The sequence below is a fragment of the Mizuhopecten yessoensis genome, unplaced genomic scaffold, assembly GCF_002113885.1.
Source record: "Mizuhopecten yessoensis strain PY_sf001 unplaced genomic scaffold, ASM211388v2 scaffold716197, whole genome shotgun sequence".
In the NCBI taxonomy this organism is placed as follows: domain Eukaryota; kingdom Metazoa; phylum Mollusca; class Bivalvia; order Pectinida; family Pectinidae; genus Mizuhopecten; species Mizuhopecten yessoensis.
Genome location: NW_018479996.1, coordinates 75,851 through 90,879, shown reverse-complemented (window position 1 = coordinate 90,879; position 15,029 = coordinate 75,851). Strand labels below are relative to the sequence as shown.

Genomic DNA, 15,029 nt, shown 5'->3' with positions numbered 1-15,029 from the left:
CACTATGTGTGTCTACTGAACAGACCCTCTATACAAGTCATCAGTCATACTGAAAATTAGTTCGCAAACGCAAACATTTCTAATGAATAATCTCAGAAATTACCTTTAATAAATAGCTCATGTGGGGAGTCTATTACCTCTCCATGGTTTGCATAGAATTTATTTTCTGGATCAATATTCACAAGTATGAGACGTGTCGTTCAAGTTTACACAGTTACCATAAATTATACTAAATACACCAATATATCGTACACAGTTTCTGCTTTTCGATTCCATTGATTTTTCACACAAAAACAAAATTCAGGCTTCAAATTGTTTTTACTCTGTGGTATATAAGGATAATGATTGAAAAAAAAAGATATTGGCAGGCCATTAATATAGTGATATGGATTTGACTACACAGAAATGTGGATTGGTAGTTGAATAATGGCCACTGGGTGTATGATGTGATGTGGATTTGACTTCACAGAATTATGGATCGGGAGTTTGATATGGCCACTCGATGCGATGAGGATTGGTAGTTCGATATGGCTGCTGGGTGTGATGTGGATTTGACTTCACAGAAATGTGGATTGGTAGTTTGATATGGCCACTGGATGTGATGAGGATTGGTAGTTTGATATGGTCACTTGATGTGATGTGAATTGGTAGTTTGATATGGCCACTTGATGTGATGAGGATTGGTAGTTTGATATGGCCACTGGGTGTATAATGTGATGTGGATTTAACTTCACAGAAATGTGGATTGGTAGTTTGATATGGCCACTTGATGTGATGAGGATTAATAGTTTGATTTGGCCACTTGATGTGATGAGGATTGGTAGTTTGATATGGCCACTTGATATGATGAGGATTTGTAGTTTGATATGGTCACTGGATGGGATGAGGATTGGGAGTTTGATATGGTCACTGGATGTGATGAGGCTTGGTAGTTTGATATGGCCACTTCATGTGATGAGGATTGGTAGTTTGTTATGGCCACTTGATGAAATGTGGACTGGTAGTTTGATATGGCCACTTGATATGATGAGGATTGGTAGTTTGATACGGCCACTTGATGTGATGAGGATTAATAGTTTGATTTGGCCACTTGATGTGATGAGGATTGATAGTTTGATTTGGCCACTTGATGTGATGAGGGTTGGTAGTTTGATATGGCCACTTGACGAAAGGTGGATTGGTAGTTTGATATGGCCCCTGGATGGGATGTGGATTTGAACACACAGAAATGTGGATTGGTTGTTTGATTTGGCCACTGGATGTGATGATGAGTGGTAGTTTGATATGGCCACTTGTTGAAATGTGGATTGGTAGTTTGATATGGGCACTGGATGTGATGAGGATTTGAACACACAGAAATGTGGATTGGGTGTTTGATATGGCCACTGGATGTGTTGAGGATTGGTAGTTTGATATGGGCACTGGATGTGATGAGGATTTGAACACACAGAAATGTGGATTGGTTGTTTGATTTGGCCACTGGATGTGATGATGAGTGGTAGTTTGATATGGCCACTTGATTTGATGAGGATTGGTAGTTTGATACGGCCACTTGATGTGATGAGGATTGATAGTTTGATATGGCAACTTGATGTGATGAGGATTGGTAGTTCGATATGGCCACTTGATGAAATGTGGATTGGTAGCTTGATATGGCCACTTGATGTGATGTGGATTGGTAGTTTGATATGGGCACTGGATGTGATGAGGATTTGAACACACAGAAATGTGGATTGGAAGTTTGATATGGTCACTGGATGTGATGTGGATTTGATCACACAGAAATGTGGATTGGTAGTTTGATATGGGCACTGGATGTGATGAGGATTTGAACACACAGAAATGTGGATTGGTTGTTTGATTTGGCCACTGGATGTGATGATGAGTGGTAGTTTGATATGGCCACTTGATATGATGAGGATTGGTAGTTTGATATGGCCACTGGATGTGATGTGGATTGGTAGTTTGATATGGTCACTGGATGTGATGAGGATTGGTAGTTTGATATGGTCACTGGATGTGATGTGGATTTGAACACACAGAAATGTGGATTGGTAGTTTGATATGGCCACTGGATGTGATGTGGATTGGTAGTTTGATATGGCCACTTGATGTGATGTGGATTTGAATACACAGAAATGTGGATCGGTGGTTATGATATGGTCACTGGTTGTGATGTGGATCTGACTTCACAGAAATGTGGATTGGTAGTTTGATATGGTCACTGGTTGTGATGTGGATTTGACCTCACAGAAATGTGGATTGGTAGTTTGATATGGTCACTGGTTGTGATGTGGATTTGACTTCACAGAAATGTGGATTGGTAGTTTGATATGGCCACTGGTTGTGATGAAGATTTGACTACACAGAAAATATGGGCTAGCTAGTTTGATCAGTACACTTGGTGAGAAGATTGGACCATATTGTTTAAATATAGAAGTTTGTCATCCCAAAACTTTCTTTTTGATAATGTAAGATAAACTTCTGGTTCATTAACATTTCCAAAATGACAAAGGATTAATTAAGTACCAACCTGATAGAGAAAAAATAAAGGGAGATTGAAGATTATAGCCCGACTCTAATATCATATGATTTAGACGGCGTATGATTTGGATGTAAAACTTCATCTATATTGAAACTAAACAGACATCTTTTTTTGATGTTGTCACTTTTAACGGTAAATCAATATTGTTTAAATTATCCTCAGGTTACATTACCACAGATGTGACAAATCTGACACCAGGAGACTATTAACATGCATCCACGATAGGTGGAGGATAGCGGATCATTAAACCATGTAGCTCCAGTATGAGAATGGGTATTATATCGCAATAGCTATGCTAATTAGTCGCGGAAGTCATTAACGGAGAGTTTTATGGGGAGCGAAAGGTCATGTAATAAAAATGGATGGATTACTGCATACAGAATTGATGAGGAATCTTACGCTTCCTGTCTGATACCTTTCTCCACCGCAGGTTTGTCGAGTGGAATAACGAATGTCACGAGGAAAGAGTTGTTAAACAAAGGAGCACCAACCATTACAATATGACACTTAGACGACAGCGGTTAAACCATATAACACTGAAAACCTATACAAACAGTGGCCAGTACAGCATTATATCACTGGGACTCAAGGCTGGAGGGCTCCGCTATTGTAGTCTGTTTGTCATCAAATTGTTGCTTTTGTGTGAAATAAGATGTCTCCGGGTCAATACCGGTATTGTTCAACAGTTATTGTATTGCTTTTAATTGATCTGATTTTATCGTTGTTTTGAGAATTTATGTAAATATGGTGGTCAATAGAGGTTATTTTTATAAGCCATCGATATGTCCTGATGGACAGACAAGACAATTATTAATCTGTATCTGAATCCACATGTACATGTAAAGTTACTGTCACTGTAAACTTCTTTGTTGACAAACACATGAAAAACAGCTGTTGATTGCTTTTTATCTACAACTCTATGTAGGTCAAGGTGCTATACAAAATCACTCATGTCATTGAGCCGGCACCAATTAGTAGGATCTCCTTACCAATTAGTAGGATCTCCTTACCAATTAGTAGGATCTCCTTACCAATTAGTAGGATCTCCTTACCAATTAGTAGGATCTCCGTACCACTGCGAAAATCTGTAACCATGTATTGGAAACTGATTTTTCCAGCTAGTCCTGAGTGTGAAAAAATATCAACGGGGTGAAGACAGACTCGATCCCTGGACTTCAAATTGATAAACTATCACTCTGGGTCATTGAACTACATTGTCAACAGTTATAGCCAAACACAAGTTAAGGGGGTGGTTACTATTTATAGGAAAAAACACAGTGCAGTGGGACAGCAATCCTTAAAAGTCCTAAACAATTAGATTTCAGATGAAATTGTTGTTTCCAGAATAAATGTGATAAAATTGACAACAAAGCTTCAGTAAACAGGAAAAAAATAAACAAAAAGTGTATTGAGACATTAAAAAAACACTTTCTGAAGTTAAGTCATCCCAGTCTGGTCTTCCTGTTGTTTTCAAATCACTGCAATACAATTTATAAATGAGAGATTATTGCAAAGTGAATTGAACATAACAGAAATCACTGAAGACTACCTGAAACTCCTTCTGTATTCATGTGGATGTAAGATTTCCTCTGACATTGAGTTATATGCCACAATTAGGGATATTGACATTCCAAACACAGTTTTGGAAAACCGGAAAAAAATTGTTAGATTTTTCCCACCGATTTTTAATTGGTTTCTATCAAATTTGAAAGTTTGACGTATCAATAAAGAACGAATTAAAATGCTATTTGGGTCAAGGTGACAGAAGATAGGATTACAAGATCATCGAGCCCCAGGACGATCAAGTGCAGATCGGCGGTTGTCATTGATGCTGTTTTATGTGTTTGAAACTCGCCTTGTGTCTCTCAAGTAGAGGATCCCTGGAGAACGTGGCATTCTTTATTTGTTGAAATCCTGTCTTTACATATTAAAGCAACATCTTCTCGGCATAGGAGGCACGTGTAAAGGAACCTCATTATATCTCCTTTTTATATGCAGACTCTCATCTTCAGGAAATCTTGCTATAATGGGAAACTCCAAATAATCCTGACCTGATATATTTTGAAATGAAAATTCCTCTTCCATTAACTCTGAAGCCTTGATAATCTCAATGTAATTTTGAAAAATGAGTGTTAACAAGGTCGTTTTTTACTATTTGTTTTCTATTTCATATAAAATCTGAACCTAAAATTGACATGAATTTCAAATTTGGAAGATATTTATGTAGGAAAATATCATACATAAAGGACATATCATAAGGTAGATTACTCCTAACTGTGTGAATTAACTGGAAATCTTGTGTGAGATATGCCTTTGGAATCTTGTGTGAAATGGGAATTCAGTGGGAAATGGGGAACTGGGTGGAAATGGGAATCCAGAGGGAAATGGCAATGCTGTGTGTGAATGTGAAATGGGAATAAATTGTTAAATGGGAATCCAGTCGGAAATGGTAATCTGAGTGCAAAATAGGAATCCAGTGAGAATGGGAATCCAGAGGGAAATAAGAATTCAGTGTGAAATGGAAATGCAGAGGGCAGGATTAAGTCTCATATGAATCAGCAGTATAAACCAGTGTTTTTATCTCAAAAACATAAAATCAGTTATGGTGAATCAGAGTCAAATGAACAACTCCTGGGTATGTAGGGCTTCCTGTATAAATGCTGGGTTACTATTGGTCTGTGTTATCTTGGCTATATTGTTTTTTATGGTTCCAACATTATCAAGGTTTGTGGCTGTATATTTTATGTAAAATGAACTCGTTCTGATAAGAACAGTCATGAATCACATATAAATCTTCTTTGTTTATTTTGAAATATTCATTTTCATGGTCGAAGCAAGTGATATAAGATAAAAAATAGTGTAATTTATTGACATCTGAATCATCACTCGAAGTGAGATAGGTGCTGAACCATGTGTTATATTCAGACAATATAATGGTGAGTATTATCTGTAATATGTAGTACATTTATATCCTCATTCACTTAGTCATTATACTGATGTTGTTCATACACATGGCGAGTATTGTACCCCACATCATATCTATACATCAAAATTAGCCATCAGGAGTTCTAATACCAAGTGGATCTGTCACACGACCAATTGTGATGGTTATAATCTGATAGCCAGAGCCCCACCACTCTTCGCTATATCTTGCGGAAAAAATTAAGTTCAAAATCATTTAAACTATTGATAAATGTGAAAGTTATTTGGAAGATTTGATTCCAGTAAATTACGTTTAAGTTAAGGTTGATGGAGACAGATCACTTCGATAATTGTGTTTGTTTGGGAGTGCATGGTTAACTGATTTTTGATATGGATCATGTAACCAAATAAAGAAAACGAAAGGACATTGACTCCATGTTAAACAGTTGTTACCTAATTTTAACATGGTCTCTTGATTTTGATTGGTCTATTTTTTTAAGCCAATATTGACATCATTGATCTTTGATTGACCTGCCATTTTGAATCTTGGTCAATGGTAATTAACCTAATTCTGAATCTTTTCCTCGTGTATTGTATATGTCAATATGGTAATTTGTTTAAATATTTACAAAAAGTGCTTCAGAACTCTGTGACCACTTAGTATACTCTATTTGCATAATCTAAATTGGCAGTGCCATAATTGCCCTGACACATATTTACCATTAGGGACGGATTGGTAAAGGTTTTGTCCGGAGTTTCCTGCTGCAAACTTGTTGGACTTCAACTCATCCCACTGACCTACATCAGATAAATTAAAGAGTTCCTAAAAGTTTGACAATGATTTGTGCATACAATTGACTTTGTTTTTTAGCCCACCATCATCAGATGGTGGAATATTCCGATTACTTTTCATCCATGCTGTCTATATGACCTTAAATTGATCATCAACATTTTTTGTTATCGCTTTATCTTATAAAGTACTAGAGGGATCTTTCTCAAATTGTATATGAAGGTTTAATTCCCATGATCTATGGCTGTGCATGTTTACTTTTGAAAGTGATAACTAAGGACATACAGCCATTCCATGTGCCTCAGTGAGATTCTAACCCAGGGCTACAGATTTCTAGTCCAGTGCCCCATAAATAGAGCTAGAATAGGAAATGTCCTCTAGCGGAGGCCGTAGGCGGAGACTTGATGGGTCCCTGCTGTGACATTACAATGCTGGCGTCATAGGATGTCCCTATAATACATACTACAGAGTTGATTCAAATCAATTTCCCAATTTCCCAATTTCCCACAAGGTCTTTTTTTTAAGACAACCTAATCAAATGCTAAAAACTCTCTGAAATTTGTCTAGCACAAACAGAAGCTTTACATGTGTATCTATCATTGTTCAAAGTTATCACTATATCATCACTAAATATCTTCCCACTCCTTATTTTGACAACAGCCACAAGAAAAAAGTAATGTTGTGATTCCCTAGTTAGAAATCCTCATTGAAATTTATGGTGAACAGGGACTTGGTCATTCTAAAATAAAGCAAGGTCTTGTGAATGACATGCTATGGACGACTTATTACCTCCCAGCACGAGAGCTCCCAGACATGGGAAATGAGGGCCGAGGATAGCTGCGCCTAAACAATAATTGGTGATGATACATTCTCCCTCTTCAATCATAGCTAAATAATTTAATTTAATGCTCCCTCACACCAAACTTAGTATTTTCAGGTTCTTGCTTGTGTGTTTATAAAGAAAACACCGTAGAATACGTGATACATGGTAAAAGGTATGAATCATTGCTATAATAAGTCAGAACTGATTGGGGTATTTATGTATATCTGTCTGAAGGCTTGTTGGGCAATTTTCTGTAAGAAAGATGAAGGATTTCTTGCACCATGGTAGCAATAAATCACAGCAGAAGCATATATAATAACGCAGCCCTGAAACTCGTTATGGTGCAGAGTTGACAATAACACATGACCATTGTGACGTGCGTAGTTTTGTCTGCTTCCGCAGTTCTGTAGTTTTAGTCGGATAAAATAATGGTGGCGAACACTACCAGCATGTAACTATAGTGATGGTGTCTCCAGGGTAAGCCGTATAAACTGTCTCCCAGCTACACCGTTCCAGCTATGAGCCATACATTACGCGCTAATGTCATGCTTTTATTTCACTTTCCAGATAATTTCTTTGGGTTTTATTATTACTTCACAGTATATCGAAAATTTAAGTCGGGGACAGTGCGAGAGTGATGAATGGAGGGACCTATTGTCCTCTGAGCTGTAGACACATGTAGATGTTGATTGGGTTTGGGCTGTTTGGGAGGGACAGATACATCGTACACGTACTGTAGGAAATGCAGGTTTGATTGTCTCCGGGTTTAACAGTCGGTTCCAGACACCCTTAACTACGCTATCCTTCCCAGAAGACACTTCACTGATAATCTTTAGGACAGGGAAACAGTGGAAATAGGCACCAAATTCATACTGTTCATGTATTTTCCATGATCGTGGTTGTAAACATATTGATTTGCAAGTGTACAAAACCTGTCTACACCAACCACTTTGCCTATGTAAAAACTCCATACGTTTGCTACCCTTTTGTAAATGGTTAACCTGTCTCAAACTGTCACCTGTCTATAAAGATCACTAGCGACCACTCAATCATTTCTAAATTATCAAATTTGACTAATATTTGCAACTTTATGGCAATAAGGCCTAGGACTACTGCCATTCCATTCTTAGTAAATATTGAAATCTATCTGTAAGAGTCATTTCTTTATAAAGATAATATCAATTGTGCCTTTGTCAGTATAGTTTAAACAGTTGTTAGAAGCATGTAATCTATCTAAAGAATGGTACGTACAACTCCATTCTTTATAAATGTTTAAAACTATCTATAATGGTCGCCTGTCTATAAAGACAGGAATTTCATCTTTTGTAAATTGTCATGCCTCTCTGTAACGTCTATCCGTGTATATAAAGATCTTAAATCGCCACCTTTTATACTAAATTGTCAAACCTTTCTACAATCACCTGTCTATAAAGGTCACTAGAACTCCATGATTTATAAAACACTGTCTATAACAGCTGTCTGTGTATAAAGACCAATGTCACTTCGTCCTTTGTCTACTTACACCACTTTTCCATGAGGAACATGACCTCTATATCTTGTTACCATATAATTATATTGTAACAGAAAGAGAGTAGTGTGCATCCCCCAGGGATCGAACCCTGGATCTCCAGGTTCCTAGTCGGCCTCTCTACCACTGAGCTAAGGGGAAATTCCCTCTAGCTCGAAGCTAGAAGGTCACTGTAACCTATATACAATTAAAATCTGCTACACTTCTCCCACCTTTTTAAATGTGTTTGCCCAGGTTTGAGATCCCTGTCACCACAGGGAGGGCTACAGACACCATTTGTAACAGAAAGAGAATAGTGTGCTTCCACTGGGGATCGAACCTGTGATTTCCAGGTTCCTAGCTCGAAGCTAGAAGGCGACCGTAACCTATGTACAATTAAAATCTCATAATATAATCCTGTTATAACGATTAACTTAACCTGACCAGGAAAGTCCTCGAACTACACTGATCATTTTCGATATTGAACTGAGTTACTTCTGGGTCTCGGACAGGTGGAGAAAAACCTATAAGTCACATTTGAAGACCAAATTGATTTTGACTCATTGAAATAAATTGCATTTGAGCGTCTGACAGGTGGAGCTAATATGATTTTCAAACAGACGGAGCTGAATTGAGTTCTGGTCTGTTTGACATAACTATCCACCGATACTGAAAGTGAAAAAATCACCTAGATGTCAATAGAAATTCAGTGAAGTTTTTATCAAATTTATTATTTTGTACTTACAGAAGCAGCAACCCTAGCCTTTGACAGTGCCCAGTTCATGAAGATCACGCTGGACAAAGAATCCCATACAGAGGCTGAGGATATCTCGCTACGCTTCCGAACACAACACCCCAACGGTCTGCTCTTCATGACCTCCTCATACCGATCATTTGATTCTATGGCCCTCTATCTTGAAAATGGACTGGTCAAGCTAGAAATCAGAGTGGGCAGTGGTTCTAAGGTAGGCTTATAATGACCATTGGTCAACATATGAATGATTTCATCGAATAATGATGAAAAGGTCATACAGGTGATTTGCTAATATATACTTTGGTGTTGTGAAAGACACCTTACATAAAAAACTAAACAAAAAAATGGTCTTTAAGTAATCCTGTTTGTATGTATAGGTTAATATGCAATGCATTAGTTATTAGGTGTTTATCTTGGGGGCTTAAAGTTTTCAGCAGGTAAAAATATGGTGTCTATATGAACTGTTGCTTAAAATATATAGTTAACCTCTTGTGGACTACAGGGTATATTAGCTAACCTGTGGACTACAGGGTACATTAGCTAACCTGTGGACCACAGGGTATATTAGCTAAGTGTTGACTACAGGGTACATTAACTAAGTGTGGACCACAGGGTATATTAGCTAAGTGTGGACCACAGGGTATATTAGCTAACCTGTGGACTACAGGGTACATTAGCTAACCTGTGGACTACAGGGTACATTTACTAAGTGTGGACCACAGGGTATATTATCTAAGTGTGGACCACAGGGTACATTAGCTAACCTGTGGACTACAGGGTACATAAGCTAACCTGTGGACTACAGGGTACACTAGCTAACCTGTAGACTACAGGGTACTTTAGCTAAGTGTGGACTTCAGGGTACATTAGCTAACCTGTGGACTACAGGGTACATTAGCTAACCTGTGGACTACAGGGTACTTTAGCTAAGTGTGGACTACAGGGTACATAAGCTAACCTGTGGACTACAGGGTACATTAGCTAACCTGTATACTACAGGGTACTTTAGCTAAGTGTAGACTACAGGGTACATAAGCTAACCTGTGGACTACAGGGTTCTTTAGCTAAGTGTGGACTACAGGGTACATAAGCTAACCTGTGGACTACAGGGTACATAAGCTAACCCGTGGACTACAGGGTACATAATCTAACCTGTGGACTACAGGCTTCTTTAGCTAAGTGTGGACTTCAGGGTACATAAGCTAACCTGTGGACTACAGGGTACATAAGCTAACCTCTGGACTACAGTGTACATTAGCTAACTTGTGGACTACAGGATACATTAGCTAAACTGTGGACTACAGGGTTATTTAGCTAAGTGTGGACTACAGGGTACATTAGCTAACCTGTGGACTACAGGGTACATTAGCTAACCTCTGGACTACAGGGTACATTAGCTAACCTGTGGACTACAGGATACATTAGCTAAACTGTGGACTACAGGGTACTTTAGCTAAGTGTGGACTACAGTGTACATTAGCTAACCTGTGGACTACAGGGTACATTGGCTAACCTGTGGACTACAGGGTACTTTAGCTAAGTGTGGACTACATGGTACTTTAGCTAAGTGTGGACTACAGGGTACATAAGCTAAACTGTGGACTACAGGGTACATTAGCTAACCTGTGGACTACAGGGTACATTAGCTATAACCTGTGGACTACAGGATAAATTAGCTAAACTGTGGACGACAGGGTACTTTAGCTAAGAGTGGACTACATGGTACTTTAGCTAAGTGGGGACTACAGGGTACTTTCGCTAAGTGTGGACTACATGGTAATTTAGCTAAGTGTGGACTACAGGGTACATAAGCTAACCTGTGGACTTCAGGTACACAGACAAAATGTAGCACCACAGCATCAACACACAAACACAAAATATATCACAGCATCAACATACCTACCATAGACATTAATGTTTCACAGCCTCAACATACATGGACAAAATATGTTACATAATATCAACACACGAGGACAAAATTAGAACTTATTGTGGTAACAACTTACTATGATTGCTGGAAGAAAATTGTAGTAATTTCAGCTGTTGTGATGACCAGAATATATTTGAATGGTTTAAATGTAGCTGTGCTTGCTTTTAGAGTATTGTAACGTTTAGAACAGTGATTTATGGACATATTGTTCTAGTGGTCAGAGGCTGATGGTATACCAGTACTGTTCCTGTCACACACAGATTGATGGAAGATGCTATATTGTAAGGTTATTCCAGACGGTGGTCGCTATTGTCTGTGATGCTGGGATAGATTCAGGTCATTTCGCTGCATTTACTCTCAAGCCGGCTCCCTGTATTCAAATCTAATTTGCTAGTTTAATGGCCACCTATCGAATACTATTTCAATCACCTCACCCCCCACTTACCACTGTGCAGACACTACAACCCACAATTTTATGGTATTTTAAAAGAAAAGCCTAGAGATTTGAACTTTACAAATCCGTTTCCATTTTCTCTCAGTGTTGGGCATTTGGCCATCTTTTCCTGGCTGTACTATCTGGTATAACAGCATGGATTTTTTTCAGTGACTGTTTTAAAACAATAATAAAAGTAATGGACATCAATGTTTAAAAGAAATTAACCTCTCAATTGTGTTAGTATTGTGTGGAGTTCCTGCAGCTTTTTATTGAAAACATTGTCAGCTTGCTATCGGTTAAGTAGTTCACAATGGTCTGGGTATCACAAAAGTCTTCTTTTTTTTTAAGAAATAAATGCTCTGAAAATGAATGTAAATATATTTCAAAGTTTCACAATATTTCAAATTTGGTTTTTCTGTAATTCATTCATTATGATTTAACTGGTTTAATAATCATTTGATTTTTGAGGAAATCCAACCTTTCACTTCAATCTGATTTAGAACTTTCATGAAACCTCGACAGTTGAGTTTTTCTATGCAGATCCACATTTGACAGCCTTCAATGTTTCCAGTCATCACAAATTTTTGTTGTTGTTAAAAAGAAAGGAAATCATTTAAGCAGACACACCTGAGCCAGGCAGGTTGTTAAAAGCTTATAGCCCTTAGTGTTTGCCATTAAGTACCATTATCTGTAGACACGTCGATCAACAGTCGAACCCTCGGAGCTACATTGTATGCTCCTGTCTTACACCAGGTACGGCAGGTTTCACCAGCTGAAAACATGTCCTTCTTTCATCCTAATAGGTCATCCTTGTTATGTACTCATAGATATGTGACTTTTATTTTCAGTTTTGAGACTTAATGTTTAAGAAAGAATTCACCAAAGCAACTCTTGTGTTATTATTTCTGATTTCATTAAATTTCAGATTCTCACCATTGGTCGTAGGAGACTTGATGATGACCAATGGCATACTGTCATCATAAAGAGACGTGGCTCCCAGGTGGAACTCAGCCTCGATAACGACAATCCCATCGGAGGTAGGTTTCCACTGCAACCGTTTTTGAACCTTATGTGTCAGCCTCTACTTTACTTTTGAGTATGAACACCTAACAAGAGCTTGCAAGCAATCTATTTTTAGATAGAATGTCAGAAAAAATGTCATCTTGTATGTGTTCAGTAGCACTGTGGTCCATCTCATCATTCATAGAGAAGTTGTTGTCATGGATATATCTGACCTTAACGGATCAGCACCAACCTTCAGCTGTCCTGGTTGTCTTTCCACTGTGACAGTAATATGTTTTCAAAGCAGGCCATTGTGACAATAAATTGTTCAAACATTCATAATATTTCTCATCATTCAAAATATAGGGCTTCAAAGCAATGATAAATCAAAATTTCCAAGGTGAAGATATTGTTGAGTAGAGCTGGTTAAGAAGAAAACTAAAGCCAAGTCAGCTTTATTTGTTTTTAACTCCTTGCTTAGAGATAACACCAGACACTGTTTAATGCTATGACATTCATTTGTCTGGCTTTGTTTAAAGTAGAGCATCTGTCTTGAGAAAAATTGATTGTTTTCAGAGTTGACCAACCTCGTTCTTGTTTCTGCCAATGTTTTCTCTAAATGTTAACCTAGTCTGGTGACTAGCCATTAAGCGTGTAGTAAGCATTACACCGTCCATTATTTTTGTTGATTTATATGTCAACCAGTTATAATAATAGCCTCACTTCGGTATAACCATCTTGTAATGTGGCCTAATTTGGTTACAGATTGTATTGGCTACCTAATTTGGTGACCTTGCCGTTTGATTGGCCTGTTTAAGTGATATATTAGTATACTTAATAATAGGTTTTCAAAAGCAAGGCAAAGAGCAATGCCAAGGCAGCTCGCTGAAGTAAATACCCAGTTTGGGACAATTGTTCGGTGTGTTTCCAAACCTTACTACAGTACTTTATATTGGTTTTGCTGGCTTTTGCTATAATGGCGCTGTAGAGATGGAGCAGCCATCCGTCTTTATACTTTAGTTAATAAGTAAATAAAAGACAGAGTTTTCTAAATGAAACCAGACAGATAGTTAAGGCTAGTTCTATGCCATCATCAGATTGGAAAAATATGGAAAATTTCTTGGACTTTCTAAAATAGCTAGAACATAATAGCCTTTTGAGATCACAGAACATCATCTGCTTGTACTATAAAGGACACTCAAAGCCTGTCACAGAAATGGATAATATGAAAATAATTTGAAAAGGAAGAGAGATTAAGTTAATATATAGATAAGCAAAAGAAATTGACTACCCATTGAGTGGTATATATGGTTGAGAATTCGAATGACTATAGGAACCTATAAGTATTACATATATCACCTGTCACTGACCACTGGTATATCATTGTATACTAATTTCCATTTCAGATTATATACCTGTGTCCTATACCATGGTCTTGTATGTCAAAAACCTGGTATTGGGCTACGCCGGTAATTCTTCTATCACCTCTCATCTGTGTTGTTCTAGCCGTGTCTATTTGCTACTGTTTTGTTTCCCCTCAGAAATCCCATGCTGTTAAGTTTGTGTTGATATCCTTTGGTTCTGCATTATGATTTTGTTAAGCTCCTGATTGACCAAGATGAGGAACTGTTTGTGTGGCATTTGAGCTGATTCTTTTAGATGTTTGTGCATGAGTTTTATGTTCTGTATAGTCTATCAATGTAACTGAAGCTGACATATCATACATACACATCTTTGTCTGTCATCTTCCATAGCTGACAATGGCTGCATCAGAAGATCAATTCCAGAAGTTTTAGATAGATTGATATCCACTAACCTATAATTGTAGGGGTTTTGCTGCCTTGGAAGATCTGATACCCAGTAAATCACTAGTTATTAAATACAGACATTAGATATCTCTCTCAATCCTGATCATAAAACGGTCAGTGTTGCGGTGGGTAATTGATATAGACGTTATGTTACATATACAGATTTATCACAGGATTAACTTGTTATTCAATAAATACAACCTAAATGATCTATTGTAATATCATAAAACATTACCGAAATAATAATAACACAGACTGTCAGATAATATGATGTCACAATGGAGACAGTAGATACATACAGAGTCAAGATGGTGGGATTTTAGACTCCCTGAACGATGTGGAAAAGAATTGTTGTTATTTTGTTTGTACTTCATATGAAATTAATGAAACTTGTGGAACCACATAAAGCTCCTTTATATATTGTTTTATACATAAACATTTGAGAAAGTTCAGCAACAGGTTATAGTATTATAATACCTCATTATAACTTGATCATTATGTATAGAAGTGTC

At 37.6% G+C, this 15,029-nt stretch overlaps 1 protein-coding gene across 11 annotated transcripts in view; it reads left to right on the top strand.

Annotated features, from left to right (window-relative positions):
• The window catches only part of LOC110442051 (neurexin-2-like), a 244,323-nt gene that overhangs the window by 187,866 nt on the left and 41,428 nt on the right, over positions 1-15,029 (top strand). For 10 of the 11 annotated variants that reach the window (XM_021485465.1, XM_021485470.1, XM_021485469.1 and 7 more), the window contains 3 exons: positions 9,335-9,552; positions 12,633-12,744; positions 14,116-14,178. In XM_021485465.1, the coding sequence (XP_021341140.1) occupies positions 9,335-9,552; positions 12,633-12,744; positions 14,116-14,178 (393 nt within the window). The remainder of the gene's footprint in view (positions 1-9,334; positions 9,553-12,632; positions 12,745-14,115; positions 14,179-15,029) is intronic. The other variant, XM_021485471.1, reaches the window with a different exon arrangement.